General features: G+C 40.1%; 1 protein-coding gene across 2 annotated transcripts in view; it reads left to right on the top strand.

The window, feature by feature from the left end:
* The window catches only part of LOC134800530 (uncharacterized), a 109,074-nt gene that overhangs the window by 74,729 nt on the left and 15,292 nt on the right, over window positions 1–19,053 (top strand). For both annotated transcript variants that reach the window (XM_063773006.1, XM_063773007.1), the window contains exons 4-7: window positions 66–2,836; window positions 2,959–3,086; window positions 3,826–4,032; window positions 12,019–12,178. In XM_063773006.1, coding sequence (XP_063629076.1) covers window positions 66–2,836; window positions 2,959–3,086; window positions 3,826–4,032; window positions 12,019–12,178 — 3,266 coding nt within the window. The remainder of the gene's footprint in view (window positions 1–65; window positions 2,837–2,958; window positions 3,087–3,825; window positions 4,033–12,018; window positions 12,179–19,053) is intronic.

The raw sequence follows: 19,053 nt of genomic DNA on the forward strand, positions 1-19,053 counted from the left end.
AGATCTTTGTATGAATATGATATACGTTCCCTGGTACTGAAGTTACAATACCAACTCTTTTACAGACAAACCGCGCGAGCGGGGAACCTCTAAGGAGCCACCGCCGACCGTGCGCAAGGAACCCTTCACCCACCTCTCGGAGCAAGAACTCATCGACGAGGCCAACAGAGTCCGCGCACAGGCCGACAGCGTCACCTGCACCTCCGACAATCCAGAGAAGTTCTTCTCACTCCCACACAGGCGGAAGAAAGAGGACAGAACCAGCAGGAGAAACAGCGATGACAACAGCGACAAAACCAAGTCACCTTTAGAACGATCTACCAGCGATGTAGGTTCCAAAAAGAAGAAAGAACGAACCTCAATTTCCACGCTGTTTAGACGATCTAAAGAACAGCGAAATAAACCTGACGTTTCTGTTGTCGTAACTGCTAAGCCTGCTGTTATAGTGAAAAGAAGTAAAAGTGATGTGTCGGATCTTAAATCGAAAGACACTAACTTGAACACACAACCTAAACCTATCCGTAAAAGATCTGGTAGCGAGTCAGAAGAGTTTTTGAAATCACTAAGAAACAAGAAGAGTCAACTTTCACCAATCATTGAAAGTTCACCAAGAGAAGATTACTTTAAGAAAACTCCGCCGCTTGAAGTGTTCCAAAAACAAAAACTATCCCAAAAGGATAGTACCAAATCGGAAGAACTAAGTCCTAGTGAAAGCTCTAAGGTTAATCCAATAGAAAAACCTCCGAGATTTAAAACACCTGAGAAAAAAGAGCCTAAACCACCAGCAAGAACTAAAAAAGGTAAATCTTCTGCTGATGACAAAGAAAAATCACCACCCATAAAAGAAACACCTAAACGAAAGACAGAAGTTAAGAAAACACTTTTAGTTGATGAAATTGATTCTATAAAAGCTAAAGATATAAACCCTGTTGAACTCAAAGATAGAATCAAGGACAGCATACGAAAGATCGAAGAAAACGTTTATGCTGGTAAAGATATGATACACAGTAGTCAACAGCCTCCAGATAAGCCTCCGTTGACTAGAGGAAATACTGTTGGTCATATGGTAAAGCTACTTAAGGAGGACCAACACTCTCCTCCTCCAAAAACACATTTAATATCTCCACCTAACGGGACTAACGTTAATCAACCATTTTCATACACTAAGCCTAGTGTGAGTCCTGATCCGAATTTGTTTGCCAGAAATACTAGTCCAGATCGAGTGCCTTCGCCCGTAAATAAAATGACGAACAGAGGGGTTGTATACGCTCATGTAGTGAGAGATCTCGGAGACACGAAGTCGAATAATGTTACCAAACAGACTGTCCACAAAACCTTTACTCCTCCCAGAGACAGATATGGTCAACACTCTGATGAGGATGAAGGGCTCGGGTATGAGGAGAGGTACAAATATTCCAACAACCGTTTGTATGAGTCAGAATATAAAAATAATACAACGCACAAAAACTCTGAAACTTATAAAATTATTGATTCGCCAATAAGGCCAAGATTTAGAGAATACAAACTGACAAGTTTTGACGATATTGAACCAACTTATGCCAATGAATATCCTTTAAAAGAGGACAAATCACGAGATTTTATTGAATCTTCTAGAGGACAGGCTGACGGTATGGATACTAAAAGGAAACCATTTGAGAGTGAAGATAAAGTTGATTTAGATTTTAATGAATTAAGTCACAGACGGCAGTTGTTGGAGTCAAGATTGAATGCTCGAAGGTATGATCGCGATAGAATCAATACAGGACAGCCGATAACAAAGTATCTAGTCGAAACTGACCCAATCTACGAAGCAGAAAAACGAAGACTTGCTACTGAGAAATATGTCAATGAAACGGCGAAGTATTACCGCCATACCGTAGAACGAGACGGCTTTGCTGAGAGTAGCATAACTGAAGATTACAATAAGTATGATTCCGATAATCATAAAATGAAATATAACACGGAATCTAGAACCTTCCATAAAGTTTCCAAAAATGAGTTAGACAGGCGTGAATTTATTGATAAATTAGAGCCCTTGAATAAAATTGCAGAGAAAAGGAACGGGTTTCCGCCAGAACCAGAGTATGAACCTCCAAGTTTAGAAATTAATGTTGGAAAACCAGTACTTACTCCCGACGAGTATAAGGAGCAGAAATATAGGATAAAGAAACAATTGACTTCTAGTCACGACGTTCTTCAGAGTGGTCATAAGTATAGGAAAGACGAGGGCTTCGGTAAGAGGAAGGGGCATTACGCTTCTAATCCGGAAATTGCTCAAGAAAGGGAAGAAGAATATGCGAACATTCGTAACGACGCTAAGCATGCAGAGTCATATCACAACTCCCTTCGTCGAATGAAGAACAAGGATAAATACTACAAGGAAGACTACAGTATACGTCGTCACGATTCTGGGGACAGCCGGGATTATTACCGCGAAGAAACTCCGCGGCGATATGAAGTTGACAATCGACTAGTCGATTCTGGAATCGAGAACGATTTCCGTAAAGATTCTTGTGGAGAAATACATAAATCTAGAAGGCATGGCAGTATAGATGATGTTCGTAACACATCTTTGTTTTTAGCTAGCGAACGACAGCATACAGAGGACAACTATCCCAGTGAACAGATATATGCCAACGGTGAATATATGGCTCGCTTTGAAGACTATAGGCCTGATGGTTATCGGAAAGACGGCTATATACCCAGAGAGAGGAGTGCAGATGATGGATCACACTTTGAACCCCAGGGTGAGAGGTACGAAAAAAGCACAAGCCGTGAAGACAAAATCAGTGCGAAACCGCCTAAAGTTACGAAGAAACTATCTGGACTGGAGAAGGTAATATAGTATCTATATTTTCATATTAGATGATCCACTAGTCTTCTGCCAACATTCTTATGATACTTATGATTTTAACAATGGTAAAAAAAAATCAGCATTAATTTTTTACTTTCTTTTAGATGAAACAGCTGTTCTCTCGCGACTCTTCCAAGAAGAGCAAGAAGGAGAAAGAGGTCCAGCCGAAGCCACGCACCAGGGTGCTCAAGAGCCCGGAACATCTTGCAGGAGATGACTCCGACTACAAAAGGTAATTTTTTAATGAACTTGTACATACACATAGCACGTCTATTACTTTTTCTATTTCACATTATGGCACTGGTTGTCGCCAGAATGTTCCATTTTAACCCCCAACTCAAAAAGAGAGGCTGTCTGTCTGTCTGTGACATCGTAGCTCACCAACGGATGGACCTATTACGATGTGTTTTTTTTACGTGGTTCTTAACTATGTTTGATAGAAATCGATCCAGCAGTTTGAAGAGTATCAGCTTAAAATTGATTTTTTTGGCATATAGCGTGGACGGGTTTTTGAATTTATCGTTATTATTATAATGTTTTAGTGATACTGTGAAAATTAAGACAAATCGACTGAATAATCATTTAATTTCCTCCCGATAGACCTAAAACTTTCGGTATACATTCTGTAGCTGCCGTGCAGGTCAGGATCTCGACGACTCAAATAAAAAGCTTCGATTTGAAGTAAACTATTATAATTTTCAATAGGTACCTACTGAACGGTTAGATGTACGAGTAGAAGTGGTGTGGTTATTGTATGGAGGCTGATGAAAGAGTGATTTGTATAATTTGAAAGTACAAAATGGTGGTTTAGATTTAGGTGCCTCTAATTGGCCGCGATACAGGGTATATGGAGCGCTCCTATTGGTGCTTTAGAAAAAGCTTCCAAATACTAGCCGAGCCCGACGGCTGCGTTTAGCTACTGCATTAGGTTTATACAAATAAAGGTTGCGTTCGCAACACATTCCTTCCAGATATACAGACCCTGAACCGAGTGACATCGAAGTCAGGAAGAAGGACTACGAACCCAAGGAGGAGAGGAGGTACGACAAAGATGACAGGAGATATGAAAAGGAGGGAAGATATAGAGGTTCCCGTGAGAAACTGAACCTTTACCGACCTTCGGAGCAACGAGACATCGACCCTGAGCGGAAATACAAGGAAACTGAACTGGAGAGGAGGTAATTCATCTATGTACTACATTTTACCTATACACTCGCGTGCAAAAGTATTGCATCACTTTGCATTTTTTCGTCCGCACCCAATATCTTTGTAATTCTATACCCGATTCTGAAAATGTTGGTACCAGCTGAAAGCTTATAATGTAACGCATTAGAAAAATGGTAAATTCAATGAAATTTCGAATCCGAAGACTAAAAAAAATCCGAAAACTGAAAGTACTCGCATAATGCTTCAAAAATAAATCAGGAAACTTAAGAATAAAAGTCATTTTTTAAATACAATAGCCAGCTGCAGCATTCACTAAACAGGCACCTCCTGCTGCGTCATCGGCCCCAAAAGCACCTTCTGCAATGTGCATCTCACTGGCACCTCCTGATCCTGCATATGGTCCACTGGCAGCACGTGATACTATTACGTGCGCTCCACTGGCAGCCCCGGTGCCCGTAGCTCCGAAGGAGCAACGCGAGGGACTGCGGGCAGCTACGCCACGGTCTGTTAGTCTGCACGTCTTCAACCTGAACGTAGAACCAGCTGTGAAGACGTCGTTCATCACATCCAAACCAGTATCGGGGTCCAGGTAGATAGGTGCGAACAGCTGAAGGTCACGAGGGGTCATTACTCGTCATTCAAGATCGATGTGCCGGCGAATAAAGTAGGTGTAGTTCGTAGTCACAAACACTGGCCGGCTGGCGTGTCCATCAGGCACTTCAACACAGTCGAGTCAAAAAACTACCTAATAAGCAGCGGCGACCGACCACCACGCTAGCAAAATCTTCATGTTTTAAAATCGTCCACCAAAACGTCAGATCAATTTGCGGCAAAACTGGGTTACTAGACTTGCTAAATAACTCCGAAAATCCCGATGTATTGGCCTGTAGCGAGACTTGGTGCAAGAAATACGAAATAGAACGAGTTAGGTTATGTGGTTATCGGCTTGCAAATAGCTACTGTCGCACGAATATAGAACATGGCGGTGTGGCGCTGTACACACGGGCCGATATTGAGTACCGCCAACGAAATGACCTACAGAGCCTGGCCATCGAATTTCATATAGAGTTTACTGCAATTGAAATTTGTAAAATAAGTTTAATAATAATTGTGTTGTACCGCACTGGAAACGGTGACTTTGAAATTTACTTAGATAAGTTAGAACTATTATTAGATAGATTAATAAAAGAGAATAAAAGTTTCATTCTAGTCGGCGACCAAAATGTCGATTTCATGTCAGAGAACGTATCGAGGCGGCGGGTAAACGAAATCTTACAAATGTATGGGTGTAAAAACTGTGTCGAGTTTCCGACCCGTGTGTCCGCGCACAGCTCGACCTGCATCGACTGCGGGCTGGTACCGCGCGAGTACCGGGGCGTTGAGACCCGCCCGCTAGATACCCAAATCAGCGATCATAACGCACAGGTATTCACCCTCCCTACTACACGACAAACACTTGAACCAAACAGTTTCATGCAAAAAAGACTATTTACTGACGAATCATTAATTACTTTTTATATTGACATTGAAAATTATAATTGGAATTTTGTGTATAATGACGTAATTTCTATAAATGACAAATTCTACAAATTATTTAATATTTTAATGTACTATATTGATATTCACTTTCCAATGAAAAATATTTTAGTTAAGAAAAACAAACATGCACCATGGATTACAGAAAGTCTTTCTAAATTGATTACCAACTACAATGACTTGACAGTAATGAAACAACAGTACCCAGATCTTGAAAATCTCGCGGAGTGCATCAGCCACCAAGCAGATTGCATTAAGTCAGAAACTCTAACTGCCCGTCGAGAATACTTTGGAGATCGTATAGCCAATAGTAAAAACCCATCAAAGGAAATGTGGCGTATAGTAAATGATGAGTCATCTGCAAAACCATTACGACATACTATTTCACTCAGGGATGAAAAAGGAAATGATTTGCCCTGCAGCGACGTACCGGAAGTATTAAATCGACACTTCCTGACGGTAACATCAAAATATAAATTAAATATTAAAAAATTAGACTCTGTGGAGCACGTTATGAATGAATGAATGAATGATGCTTTTATTGAAAACACACATACACAACAACATTAAAAAATGCTTAAGTCTAGGTAAATTTGAAGTTACAGTGTTGCGAGAGGTTCCAAAAAGGATAACACTCAGCATGTGTCGCAGCACATGAACAGTGTTACGACGCTGATTTTCAGTGTACCCATTGACACGTAAAACAAACACAAAACAACACAGAACATAAAAACAAAACCGAAGCAGAATACAACAGAATGTGCGGTTGACATGGTAATTTATTAACAAAATAAGAAAATAATTTTAGGCATCATCTAAGAAACAAAAACGTTCCTAATTTCATTTTGCCAAAAATCACACTCACAGACCTAAACCGCACTCTGAGATCCATGGTAAAAACACGACAGACACTAGATATCTACGATATTTCCCTAAACATACTCGAGTGCATCTGGCCAGTCGTCGCAGGGCTACTAGTAGAACTCATTAATACCATGTTCTCGTGCGGTGAGTACCCGGACGTACTGAAAAGCACTCGAGTATGTCCTGTCTATAAGGGAAAAGGTGAAAAAACTGCTGTGGACAATTACAGACCCATCACTATTGTCCCCAACATCTCTAAATTAGTCGAATCAATTGTATCAAATAGTTTAATGCATCACTTAGAGACAAATGACCTACTGACGGACAGACAGTTTGCGTATAGAAAAAATAGGTCCACCACAACAGCTGCATATGAAGTATATGATTGCATAGCTACGGCGTTAGATGAAAAGGACAAACCGGCAGGGATATTCTGCGACTTGTCTAAAGCCTTCGACGTTATAAATCATGACTTACTGTTAGAAAAGATCGGAAACTATGGAATCGCTAATAACACCCATAAATTATTTAAATCGTTCCTTCGAAATAGACGGCAGACAGTGGAGGTCAAAATTAAGGGCAAAAGTGTTAAATCCGACGCAGGTATACTGGAACAAGGAATACCTCAAGGCTCCGCGCTCGGAAATACCCTATTTTTAATATTCATTAACGATCTCCCTTCCTCTATTGATGATGGCAAGATGGTGTTGTTCGCTGATGACACCACCGTGGTAGTGAAGGCGCATACGTACTCGCAGCTCGAGGAAAAAATAGCAAATACATGCACCCAACTTCATGAGTGGTTCTCAGCGAACGGCCTCATCCTCAACGTCACAAAATCGAATATAATGCTTTTTTCCGCAAGTTCTTCGATTAATATTCCGCAAATACAGATTCCACTTCCAAGGTGTGATTCGTGCAGATTCCTTGGATTTACCGTTGACCTAAAACTAAAATGGAAAGAACACATTAACAACTTGTGCGAAAAGCTTAGTAGTGCTATATTTGCGATGCGCAAACTAAAGCCAATTATTTCAAAAAATATGCTGCTTCAAGTATACTACTCCTATTTTCAATCACTCATGGCGTACGGTATTATTTTATACGGAAATTGCACAGAATCAGAGAGGGTGTTCAAATTACAAAAAAAGGCCTTACGTGTATTAGCGGGTGTACATCCTAGACACTCATGTCGACAGCTCTTCAAGCAATATAACATAATGACGCACTACTCTCTCTATGTCTATGAAATTATTATGTTCACACGCCGTAACATTCGTTTATTTACACGCATAGACATGCCTGGCAGAATAACCCGCCAGACCGGCCGATTACAGTCCGTGCCGCGGCGCCTCGCGCTGCTCGACAAAAACCCACGCGTAATAGGCCCGGCGTTTTATGAACGTCTACCCGCCACTCTCAAAAATGAATCATCGGATGATGTATTTGGGCGCCGATTGAAGGAACTTTTATTAAATAAAACCCTCTATTCTGTCAAAGAATATAAAGAATAAAATCTTGACTATTTAATTTTTTAATAAGTATATTTTAAATTTTTATAAATTAGTAACAATTGACATACATTTCCTATTATTGTAATATATTAATTTTGACCTTTAGACATTACCTAGGCTAGTCGTATATTTTAAATATTTTTATTATTATTTTTTGACATTTTTATTTTTTATATTCTTTATAATTTGACTGATTTTTACATTTTACCTACTCTTTTCTATTTTATAGAAAGTCGTTTTATATTGTATTACTGTTATTTTATTGTTTTTAGATTATTATTATTGATATTTTTTGTTGTGACGATCTTTTTGTGAAATGCATTCTATTTTGACGTGTGAAATTTAATGTATATTTACAACAAGAAATAAATGAATCTAATCTAATCTAATCTAATCAATATCGATTATTATTATTAAATTAATACTTGGTATTGCCACCCACACTCACAGGCCTTCTTTCACAAACCAAGTGGTTTTTCATAGACCTAATTAATGTTGTAATGTGATGATGAGGAATATCGTCCCACTCCTCCAGCAAGGCTCCCTTCAGCTCCTCAACATTGACCAGGGCAGGATTCCGCTTCCGAACCCTCTTTTTTAGGTAGCCCCACACGTGTTCAGTGGGGTTAAGGTCCGGTTTCATCGCTGGCCAGTCCATGGTGTCGATGCCCACTTCGAGAAGGTACGCTGCCGTGGCCCTAGCGGTATGACACGGGACATTATCCTGCATTAGGATGAACCCCTCATCAAAAATACCGGCATGAGGAACAACATGTTCCTCCAGGATATCAGTGATGTACTTCGAAGCGGTCAATCCACTGTCACGGCCCTCGCCAGGCACGAAAACCAGCTCTGTCCGCCCGTCGTAGGCAATGCCGCCCCAGAACATTAGGGCGTTTCTCAGAGATGACATTCGGTGCCTGACTTCGGTGCCAAATTTTTTTTTTAACTTATTTGATATGCGAATTTATTTCCTAAATCATGTGCAAGCACTGAAATCAATTGGCGTCACCGAAATCAATAATGCATACACAAAAATCACATTTCAGTTTTGTATCTCAGTCACATTACATTTTAATCATATTTTTCATTCTTATTTGATTATAAACGATGTAACAAGGCTAATGATCTCGAAAGCTTACATAAATTTAATAGATATAGACCCAAGATTTTAAAATAACCTAATTACGGCTTATAAAACAACATCTCTAGAAGATATCCCACACTATTTGACTGTCCTCATATAATAGTTTGATGGGCGATGTATGGTCCTGGAACGAGTTTCAGACATGTCGACCACAAATCCGCACATTAGTGCCATAAAGGAGAAGATGTTTGTTTCACACAATCCGACCGCACACGCATCAAAAAGAAACTTATGTTACCTACACCCGATAAACAAGAAACTTTTGAGTGGTGTTCAATGCTCAAAAAATATTTAATGCACTTATAAAGCAATGTGATGCAATACGGAAAACAAGTATTTTTGAATTACAGAGTTTTAAAGCGTGAACTCCATCAATTTAAACGTATTTGAAGTGGTCGACTAATGCTTGAAGATCTAATTACCTGTTAATTATATGAGGGTGCTGGAGATCTCCAGCACCCTCAAACACTTGAGCTAATTTGTAACTCCTATATTTAGACATAAAGACATAAGACATTGAGGATTGTTAAAACATTTGCTATGTTCAATTTGTGTCTATGGCATGTGTCCTTTAGAAATATCGATCAGTAAGTTACGCTCAGTGCCTTTAAAGCGATCTCGACATTAGAAGGCCACTTTATTTTTAATTTCTTGTTCTGAACATCCTGTCCCTTGGGTGCACCTTGCATAGTACTTACATACACAAGTTATTGTAAAAGAAGTGGGATCTAATTGACTGTATTCATTTAACATGGCTGACACGTTTAAAGATATTGAGGTGTAGGGCCTCAGGTGATACAGAGGACAATTAACATAATTTACTTCATTGGTTTGAAGAGAATATCAAGACAGAGAAAGAAACATTGGGTCTACAAGTTTCAACACACGTCTGGTTTAAAAAACTATTCATAGTAAACTAGTGATTTTTTGTACCTATTATGACTTAATTTACTTACAAACATAATTTTACTTTTATACAACGTATCTTGCACTTTTTAGGCGTGATAAATTAGTACAACAAACTAGTTTACAAAGCAGGATTTGAATTCAGTGATCACTTTTTTGATATCGGTGGTCAAAAAATCCACCGAATCCAAGGAAATCAACACCAGCGATGTCAAAATTAATCGCTATTTAGCAATTACAGAAATAGCATGAGTGATACAGAGGAGATGTAATAATGATGGATTTACGTACTTTCGAGGATTTCTTAATCACTTGCATAACGATAAATGCACTAAAACTTTCGGAGTAAATTGCACCACCGATCTCAAAAAAACATAGAACCAAACCCACCGAAGGACGGTGAAACCTTTAAAAAATCACTTTATTATACTGTGACTGTACCTCTACTCTATTCAACGGTTAAGGCACAACTAAAGCATACTATGTTTGAGACACTGAGTTCCTGGTTTACAACTTTGAAGGAGTATCGACATGTTTTGCAAATTACACCGAAATCAGGCACTAGCCCGGGACACATCGTAAATTTGGTTTTATTCAATGAGTTGAGCAAACACATTATTGTGATATAAAGAATATGATAAGTTAACTAATACCTTATGCGTGAATACCCATAATAACTCCAATCTAATGCCCCATCTTGAGTAATAATTTTTTGTTTCATAAAATCTGGGTGCGGGACACTCCCACCGAACATCATTTTTGGCATTAGATTTTTTTCTTCTTGTATTATATAAATAATAAATAAATAATTTGATAGTGTCCCAGACAGAATATAGGCTGAAGATCATGCCTAAATTAATTCAGATTTATTGAACAGTAAATTCAATCATTTATTGCCCCGGACACGTAAAAATGGCCCTCCTGAGAAATGCCCATTACGGATCCACCGCCATAGGCGACCCTTTCGGAGAAGAAACATTGAGCGAACAGCCTTCTAGCCTTCTGTAGACTCTTCCTTTTCGGTCACATCAATTCAAGCACATTCTGCACTCTTTCAAGAAGAGAACTGGGGTTCATTGCTCAATGGTCCAGTCCTTGTGATTTTCAGCAAACTCTCTTTAGGCTGTACGGTGTCGCGCCAGCAATCTGGGCCCCGCTGCGGGCCTCCTGGGTGTCAAGTTCGCTTTCTTAACTCTTCTTCTTATTGCCCACTCACTGGCAGCCACTCCTCGTACCTCACGCAGACGCTGCTGGGTGGCAATGCTTGTCTGGTGTCGATCTCGGAGAGATGTTGTGACAAAGAAGCGGTCGTCCCTCTCTGATGTACACTTTCTGCGGCCGCTTCTTGGTCTTGAAGTAAGGGATCCAGTCCCCTGGAACCTCTGGTAAACTCTGCAAACTGCAGATTGGCTTAAATTCAGCTCGGCAGCTACTGAACGTTGGCTACGTCCCGCTTGCAGGGGCTGGACGATTTGGCGGACTTCAGCTTCAGTGGTTTCCATTTTTCCAGATCTTTTTCACGGGAAAATACGCGGAGATATGTAACGATCGACTTCTGATAAGTGACTGATAACAACCCCATCTCTACCCCCGTTTTATAGGGGTCAAGGGTAACGCAACTCATGCGCGTGATAACGTGAAACCGCTCACAAATCGGGAAAATGCCGATAATTTGAAAAATACTGGGCCGGTTTCCATGTTTTTTTACTTTTCGTAAAGCTAAAACTTCAAGGAACATGATTACATTAAAATAATTTAGCGAAATTAACCAGTTTACAAATATACTGGGTGCGGACGAAAAAATGCAAAGTGATGCAATACTTTTGCACGCGAGTGTATATACCTAGTTACATGAGAAATAGAAATCGGTCAAGAGCAGTGTAAGGTTCCGTAGTTGTCCGGTCATCACAACAGGCGGACTTAAAAGAGGGCTTTTTGTAGATATCATGGGCATAACCAGCAAAACGGATCATCTTCTGTATTAATTATTTACTACTCTTGCTCTTCTTACCATCCTTCTCTTTCTGCAGTAGATACGAAAGAACAATGAAAGAAGAAAGGAAGTACCAGGAGCGCAGAGAAGCGAGGCGGTACAACTCCTCGGATAGAGAAAGCGAGCTGCGACCTTCGGATGACGATCGCAGGCGAACCAAGTCCAGGACTGCGCCACCTCCTGATTCCCCGGCTTTGGTGAGTGATTTTGCATTAAATACATAGGTATATATAGTCCTCCTCATCGATTTCGATGACGGCGCCCTCAGCAATAACGGATTACGCTATTATGGACCCTAATATGACTGGCTAGGCCGAACTTGGTCTTAAAGTTTCTTCAAATACATATATGATACAACTGAACATCTATTGACTTTTAGACTTACTTGATGGAAAGTAACTACACACCTGAATATTTACATACTGACATTTAAATATAGTTAAATGGTATTAAAGTATGCATTGTAGATATATAAGGAAAAACACGAAATGCTATTCACAAAAAGAATAAAAACGCAAATCACTTCAGGAAATTGACATTTGTAAATGGATTAGATGATTTGTGTGATTAGTATCTGATTACCAAATTCCATCCGTCCCTTCAACACTCAGTCTTGCTCGACGTTGGACCTTATGATTTTGAATATAAGGTGTACTAATACCTACTCAACTAGCAGTGGTCGATGATTCCAGGCATTTGTTTTCTCGGAAGGCACTTTGCCACGTCACGTCACGGCGACTGAGGATCGCAGTGTCGATGTCACCTTGACAGTTTTCACTCGGTTGTTGCGGTTGACTTTAGCACGTCAGAATTATCAGCTTCGTTGCATTTGATATCAAGCAAACAGCTTTTGTTTTTGTCCTCTTCGCGGAATGTTTACCCATCATTTTATCACATTACTCATAAAGAAAAGTCGTCTTATTTTGATGACTGTATTTTGCTGTAATACGACTAGGTATGTTTTTTTCTGTGTGTCATAAAAACACTTCAACTGTCCAAGAAATATCTACGTAAGTATAAGAGCACCATCCGTCAGCGAAGAACCGTAGCATTTTCCGACCGAACGCTCTCTCTGGGACCTATGTTGAAAGACTGCGGGGCCACCAATGATACTCGCATGAAATTCGTTTTACAAAGATATAACTAGATTGTCTTTTACTTATAATTATGAGTACCTACAATGGCGACTTGAAAACGGAATTGTCAGTATTCAAATATGAATATAGTTTCATATAGTTGTTGTTTTAGGTGTCAAAAACTGTTTGGTCATTTTAAGGTTTAACAGTCGAATGGCACAAAGTCATTTAAATTGGGGCGCCTTATTGGATGGTCAGGAGGCATTTAGTTTGAAAATCTGGTGTCCACTTCCAGGGATCTTATTCTGAATACGTTTGTGACTAATATGCATTCGCGTTCTTAGGCAGTAATGTCTAAAAAAGGACGTACCAATAATAAACCATTGATAACATCATATCGGACATTGTTCTGTTTGTTCTTTTGAATAAGCAATCTCAAGTAATATTTGTCCACGATTACATTTTCCCGGAAGTAATGATTAGTTGAGGTTTTTGACTGATATAACATTCCATGAAAACTGCCCGCGCGCATAACATACCGCCAGTGTTTTAATTCTTGGCATTTTCTAGTTCATGACAGTTAGGGATGACTCACGCTAGACCGGGCACCACGTGATCACCGATCAGCCGTCATAGAAAATTAGATGTCGGACACCTCGGCCCGGCCCGGTCTAGCGTGAGTCATCCTTTATTAGTAAGAGGGCGGCAATTGGCAAAATTGCGCGTTTATCATAGATTTGAGGGCTTGCATTTCGTTATCAGCTTGCATCTATATCGTTCTTACATACCTATTCAATTCTGGCAATGAGTATGTTTTGAATTGTTGTACCTTTATTTTTTACCAGTAGTAACGCACTAGGGCAGCGACCGCACTGACTCTTTTGGTTGGGTGTTGCAACAAATATTCGCACAAACGCTGCTCCTAATACCGTTTGAGAGAAGCAGCTGGTCTAAATCAAAACGTAAATCGTATGGGAAACGTTTCGTTTTCTATGAGGAGTGATCGGCATTTCTACAGGAAATTAATGTGTCGGACGCCTCAGCTTGGACCTGGACTGGACAGCGTAAGTGATCCTTAACACGGCTTTCCTTTTCTCCAAGAGGTCAAGAAAACATTCTTAATTGTCTAAAAACTAAGCCGGGGGTAATGGAGTTCTATGAACACTGTTACTACTATGTAGGCGATGGCAATATGCCTGGTCTAGGGCCCGCGGCATACCATTCCAGCCGTTTACTTTCACTCACGCTTAGACCAGGTGCCTGTGCTCTTACACACTAATCTACTCAACGAGGTATTTGACCTCTTAAGGGTACATTCGGATGGCGACTGCAGTAAGCGTTGTTGCTGGATTACTGCTCGCTGTCACTCTCAATCTCCTTGGAATGCGACATCAACTACGTCAAAGATATTGACAGTGACCGCCAACATTGCGGCAGTAATGTTGCATCAGTAACGCTTCTGCAGTTGATATCCGAATGTAACCTTTATACTTACCTTAAGAACCACCTACCTTAACTTCCAAAGCAATTTCCAAGCTGACCCCCTGGTCATTATTCCCCAATATCTACAATAAAAAAAGCCTACATACGTCCCACTCCTGGACACAGGCCTTGGGCTATAATCCCCACGCTAGCCCAATGCGGATGTGAAGTCCCCAATAACTATAACTTAAAGTATAAATGTTGTACAGTCGCCATCAGATATATCGGAGCGGCCAAGGTGCTCACAAATATCGGAACACGCCTCTATTGTCAGGGCGTTAGAGCGCGTGTTCAGATATTGTGAACACCTTGGCCGCTCCGATATATCTGATGGCGACTGTACCTAAACCTTAAACCTTAACTTAAACCTACTTGAACATTACTGTCAAAGACAATCTCAGGAAATCTAAATCACTATGCATTGGCAACGTGATGGTACAAGGATAAGATTTTCGCAATTAGCAATACACTTGTAATAAAAAGCTAACGTCAATGGGTCACCCACACCCGCCTACTGCCACCTAGTTTACCTAACTGACACAAAGCTGGCAGTGTAACCATTTGCAGCGCGTGCGCAAGCGACTAGAGTTGGAACTAACTAGTATAAGGTGACTTTGAGGTCCATGTATGTAACAAGTGTAGGATTCAGACGCTATACTTTACTTTAGATTAGATTAGAGACGACTGTGAAAGTAGGCTGCCGAGGAAAAAATTGAATACTTAGATTATCGCGTTCGGGAAAAAATTAAGAAAATTAGCGACAAGGAAAATATGCATTAGGGAAAATGATCTAACAAATCCTAGGCAACGGTAAAAGTGCCATACCAGTCAGTCAGCCAGAAAATAACCAGTTGGTATTGTGGTTACTATAAGTAATCTAAATATAGTACCTACCTACTGGTTAGATACTCTATAGTTCTTGGAGGCTTCCAATTTATAAACTCGACTTTGACTTGTCTTTATCCAAAGAAGTAGTTAGCAAGCCAAAGCTTCGAGTCTTTTCTAGAGAACGCTCATAATTTTCGGACAATTTTCAAGACGCGCAATTCACTCTTTAGTTACAAAGTTTAAAGTCCTTACTTTCAATTGCAGTTTAAAAAACGGTTCCTTACAATAAAATTGAATGGAATTTTTTAGTTGTAGGTAGACGGATGGCTCAGAATGCGCATTTATAGTGGTATGTTAAGCCTCCAGCTCGATTCGCTAAACGTTTGGAATGATACTCGTAAGCCCGGTGGGTGTGATTATGACATTATGTTGATGTACCTAATGGGTAAGCTCCTGTCAAGGTCTAACATTCATGCATTATACAATTATCAACTTGATATTGTATTCGATTGATGTTCTTCGATATTTTCTAACTTTTTTGGTTATTCTGTATGTATCTCTAGAACGTCTGCATTTCTAAAACATAGGTACTTATTGGAATCAATGGGAGGCCTTAGAATTTTGAACTTCGGATCATACACTTGACTAAATGAAGTCTTAAGGGGCCCACTGATTAACAGTCCGCCGGACGGTATCGGCCTGTCAGTTGTTCGGAACTGTCAAAATTTTGTTCTAACTGACAGGCCGATACCATCCGGCGGACTGTTAATCAGTGGGCCCCTTTACGGTGCTTAAATTCATAATGGAATAGTCAGATGGTAATCGCTTTCTTAAGAAAAACGCATGTACTATTTTTTAGGGTTCCGTACCCAAAGGGTAAAACGGGACCCTATTACTAAGACTTCGCTGTCCGTCCGTCCGTCCGTCTGTCCGTCCGTCCGTCCGTCCGTCCGTCTGTCACCAGGCTGTATCTCACGAACCGTGATAGCTAGACAGTTGAAATTTTCACAGATGATGTATTTCTGTTGCCGCTATAACAACAAATACTAAAAACAGAATAAAATAAAGATTTAAATGGGGCTCCCATACAACAAACGTGATTTTTGACCAAAGTTAAGCAACGTCGGGAGTGGTCAGTACTTGGATGGGTGACCGTTTTTTTTTTGCTTTTTTTTCGTTTTTTTTTTTGCATTATGGTACGGAACCCTTCGTGCGCGAGTCCGACTCGCACTTGCCCGGTTTTTTTTGGACTATATTGCCGAACCGATCTCTGATTCCGTGAGTCGTGCCTGTGCCAAAAGGCCGAGACAACGCGAGGAAGATGATGAATTGACTTGATATACATACTGAGATAGGTATTGGATAGCTTGGGCCTAGTAGATATCCACGAAAAAAATGTTTTCCTTACGTCTCTAAATATAAGCAAAGATCTATGAAGTGTATAATTCTCTTTGATATAAGTAAGTACCTATAGCATACTTCAATTCAATCAAACGTCAACAATAATTGCTGCATCATCGAATTTAGTGACCTCACTGTTCTGGTCACTTGTCAGCGACATGTTTTCTTTATAAACGCTTAAAAAACAAATAACCATATTCTATCGTGTATATCTCAAGATCTATTGAGGACGAGATATTTAAATAACAAAGTGTGTAGAAATACTTGCACACTGTTACGTAACGTGTCACGGTTAGGCAATGTCGCGAAAACATCGCTAATATACTGATACATTCACCTAAATGTCTCCTCGTAACAACAGCAGACTGAATATGTGACTACCTTTGTCCGTGACATTTTCCTCCTGAAACATTGCACCCTTTCCTACTAGGGAGTACTCTCGGTACCGGTTTTCTATACAAACACAGTACCGGAACCGAGAATTCTCGGTTCTCGCCATACAAACTCAGTACCGGGAGCATTCCCTATTTCCTACCCACTTAAGAATATCAAAAACCTTTTCTCAGGAACTCTACAACCTTCAATGATTTAGACTGATAATGTTCTGTCAATATGTTAGTAAAGTACCTAATGACACTTCCTACTTACGTATATGTAGAGTAACTAGCTGAATTCTTGATTCGAGTTTAAATGATTTGTTTCTAATTAATGGATTCATGTTATATTTACCGCACTACTCTTAGGTACATGGGCGTACGCAGCATTTTTTAAGGGGTGGGGCAGAAGTAGGCAGGGGCGTATTTTGAAATTTGGCGCCCCGGGCCAATACGTTTCGCCGCCCCAGAAGTCAAGGAAGAAAAACAAAATGCAATCGGCCAGGGGCGGCATATGCCGCCCTTGGGGGTGGGCGCCCCGGGCCATGGCCCGGATGGCCCTAGGGTAAATACGCCCCTGGTCAAGTAGGGGAGGCTTGGTACGTCGTAACAGGGTACGGTTAAAATATAAATTCTTAGCTTATGGTCAGAGACCAGGGTGGGGCAACTACTGCCCCACTTTGCCCCACCGTGGGTACGCCTATGCTTAATAGGCACCTACTTTAAATACCCAAAAGTGATAGCTCGTGAGTGCTCACATAAAACAAACAAATAAAAATCATCCCTAAACAGTTCCAGGAGATTTCTAACGCCGATTCAAATAATTGCTACCTTTGTGAGCTTAAATAAATGTTAGAGTTAATGTCGGTTAATCTAAGCTCCCAATTTTAAATGTTAAATAAGAGTACATATGCTTATATTTACGTCGATTCTCAAGTAAGTATCGGTTGGTATCGGTTTTCTCGTGTTCAAAAACTAGAAGTACCATCGCCCACACTCCTAACTGTACATCGGTGGACCTTATGGTCAGGTGGACTGAAGAAATGACTGTAGCCCTAAATAAGATAAACAACGATCTGAGTGAAATAGCGGATTGGTCTTTGAAAAACAATCTAGTGCTTAATCCATCTAAGTCGCAGTTTGTGGTAATGGGTAGTAAGTGGCAAAGGGAAAAAATTATAAACCAAAAACCCGAATTATATGTGGGACTTGAGTCTGTACCTCAGGTACCCTTTGCCAAGAATTTGGGACTTATTATGGATGGAGAACTAAGGTATGAACATCACGTAAATATTAAGATACGGAATGCTTTCTATCGTCTCAAGACCTTATACAGCTGTAGGAAATACTTGTCCGAAAAAGTAAGAGAAATTCTTGTGGAAGCTTTAGTACTATCGCCATTTAACTACACAGATATTGTCTATGGTCCGAGGTTATTAGCGATAACAAAAAAGTCCATACAACGAGTACAGAATGCTTGTACACGTTTTTGTTACGATATCCCTAAAAGAGCACATATAACACCCTACCTTAATGTCAAAAACACCCTAAATATGGAAAATAGAAGAAACCTGCATTTGTCTTTTACACTACGTAAAATTATAGAATTTGAGAAGCCACCTTATCTTTATGAAAAACTGAAGTGGGTAAATGATGGAAACAAGTCAGTGAGAAGTCATAGAAAGCATTCCTTGCTTATCCCTAAACATAGAACCAAGTTATTTAGGGGAGGATTCAAGTACGCAGCAACAAAAATTTGGAACGATCTCCCACCACCACTAAGGAGTCCTATGCCGTTGCTAAAGTTTAAGAAGCTGGTTAAAGCACATTTACTTAAATTACAGAAAGGAGATCCCCCTAACTAACTAACTAATAAAAATATAACTAACTGATAAAACATATATATATATA

Source organism: Cydia splendana, chromosome 20, assembly GCF_910591565.1.
Source record: "Cydia splendana chromosome 20, ilCydSple1.2, whole genome shotgun sequence".
In the NCBI taxonomy this organism is placed as follows: domain Eukaryota; kingdom Metazoa; phylum Arthropoda; class Insecta; order Lepidoptera; family Tortricidae; genus Cydia; species Cydia splendana.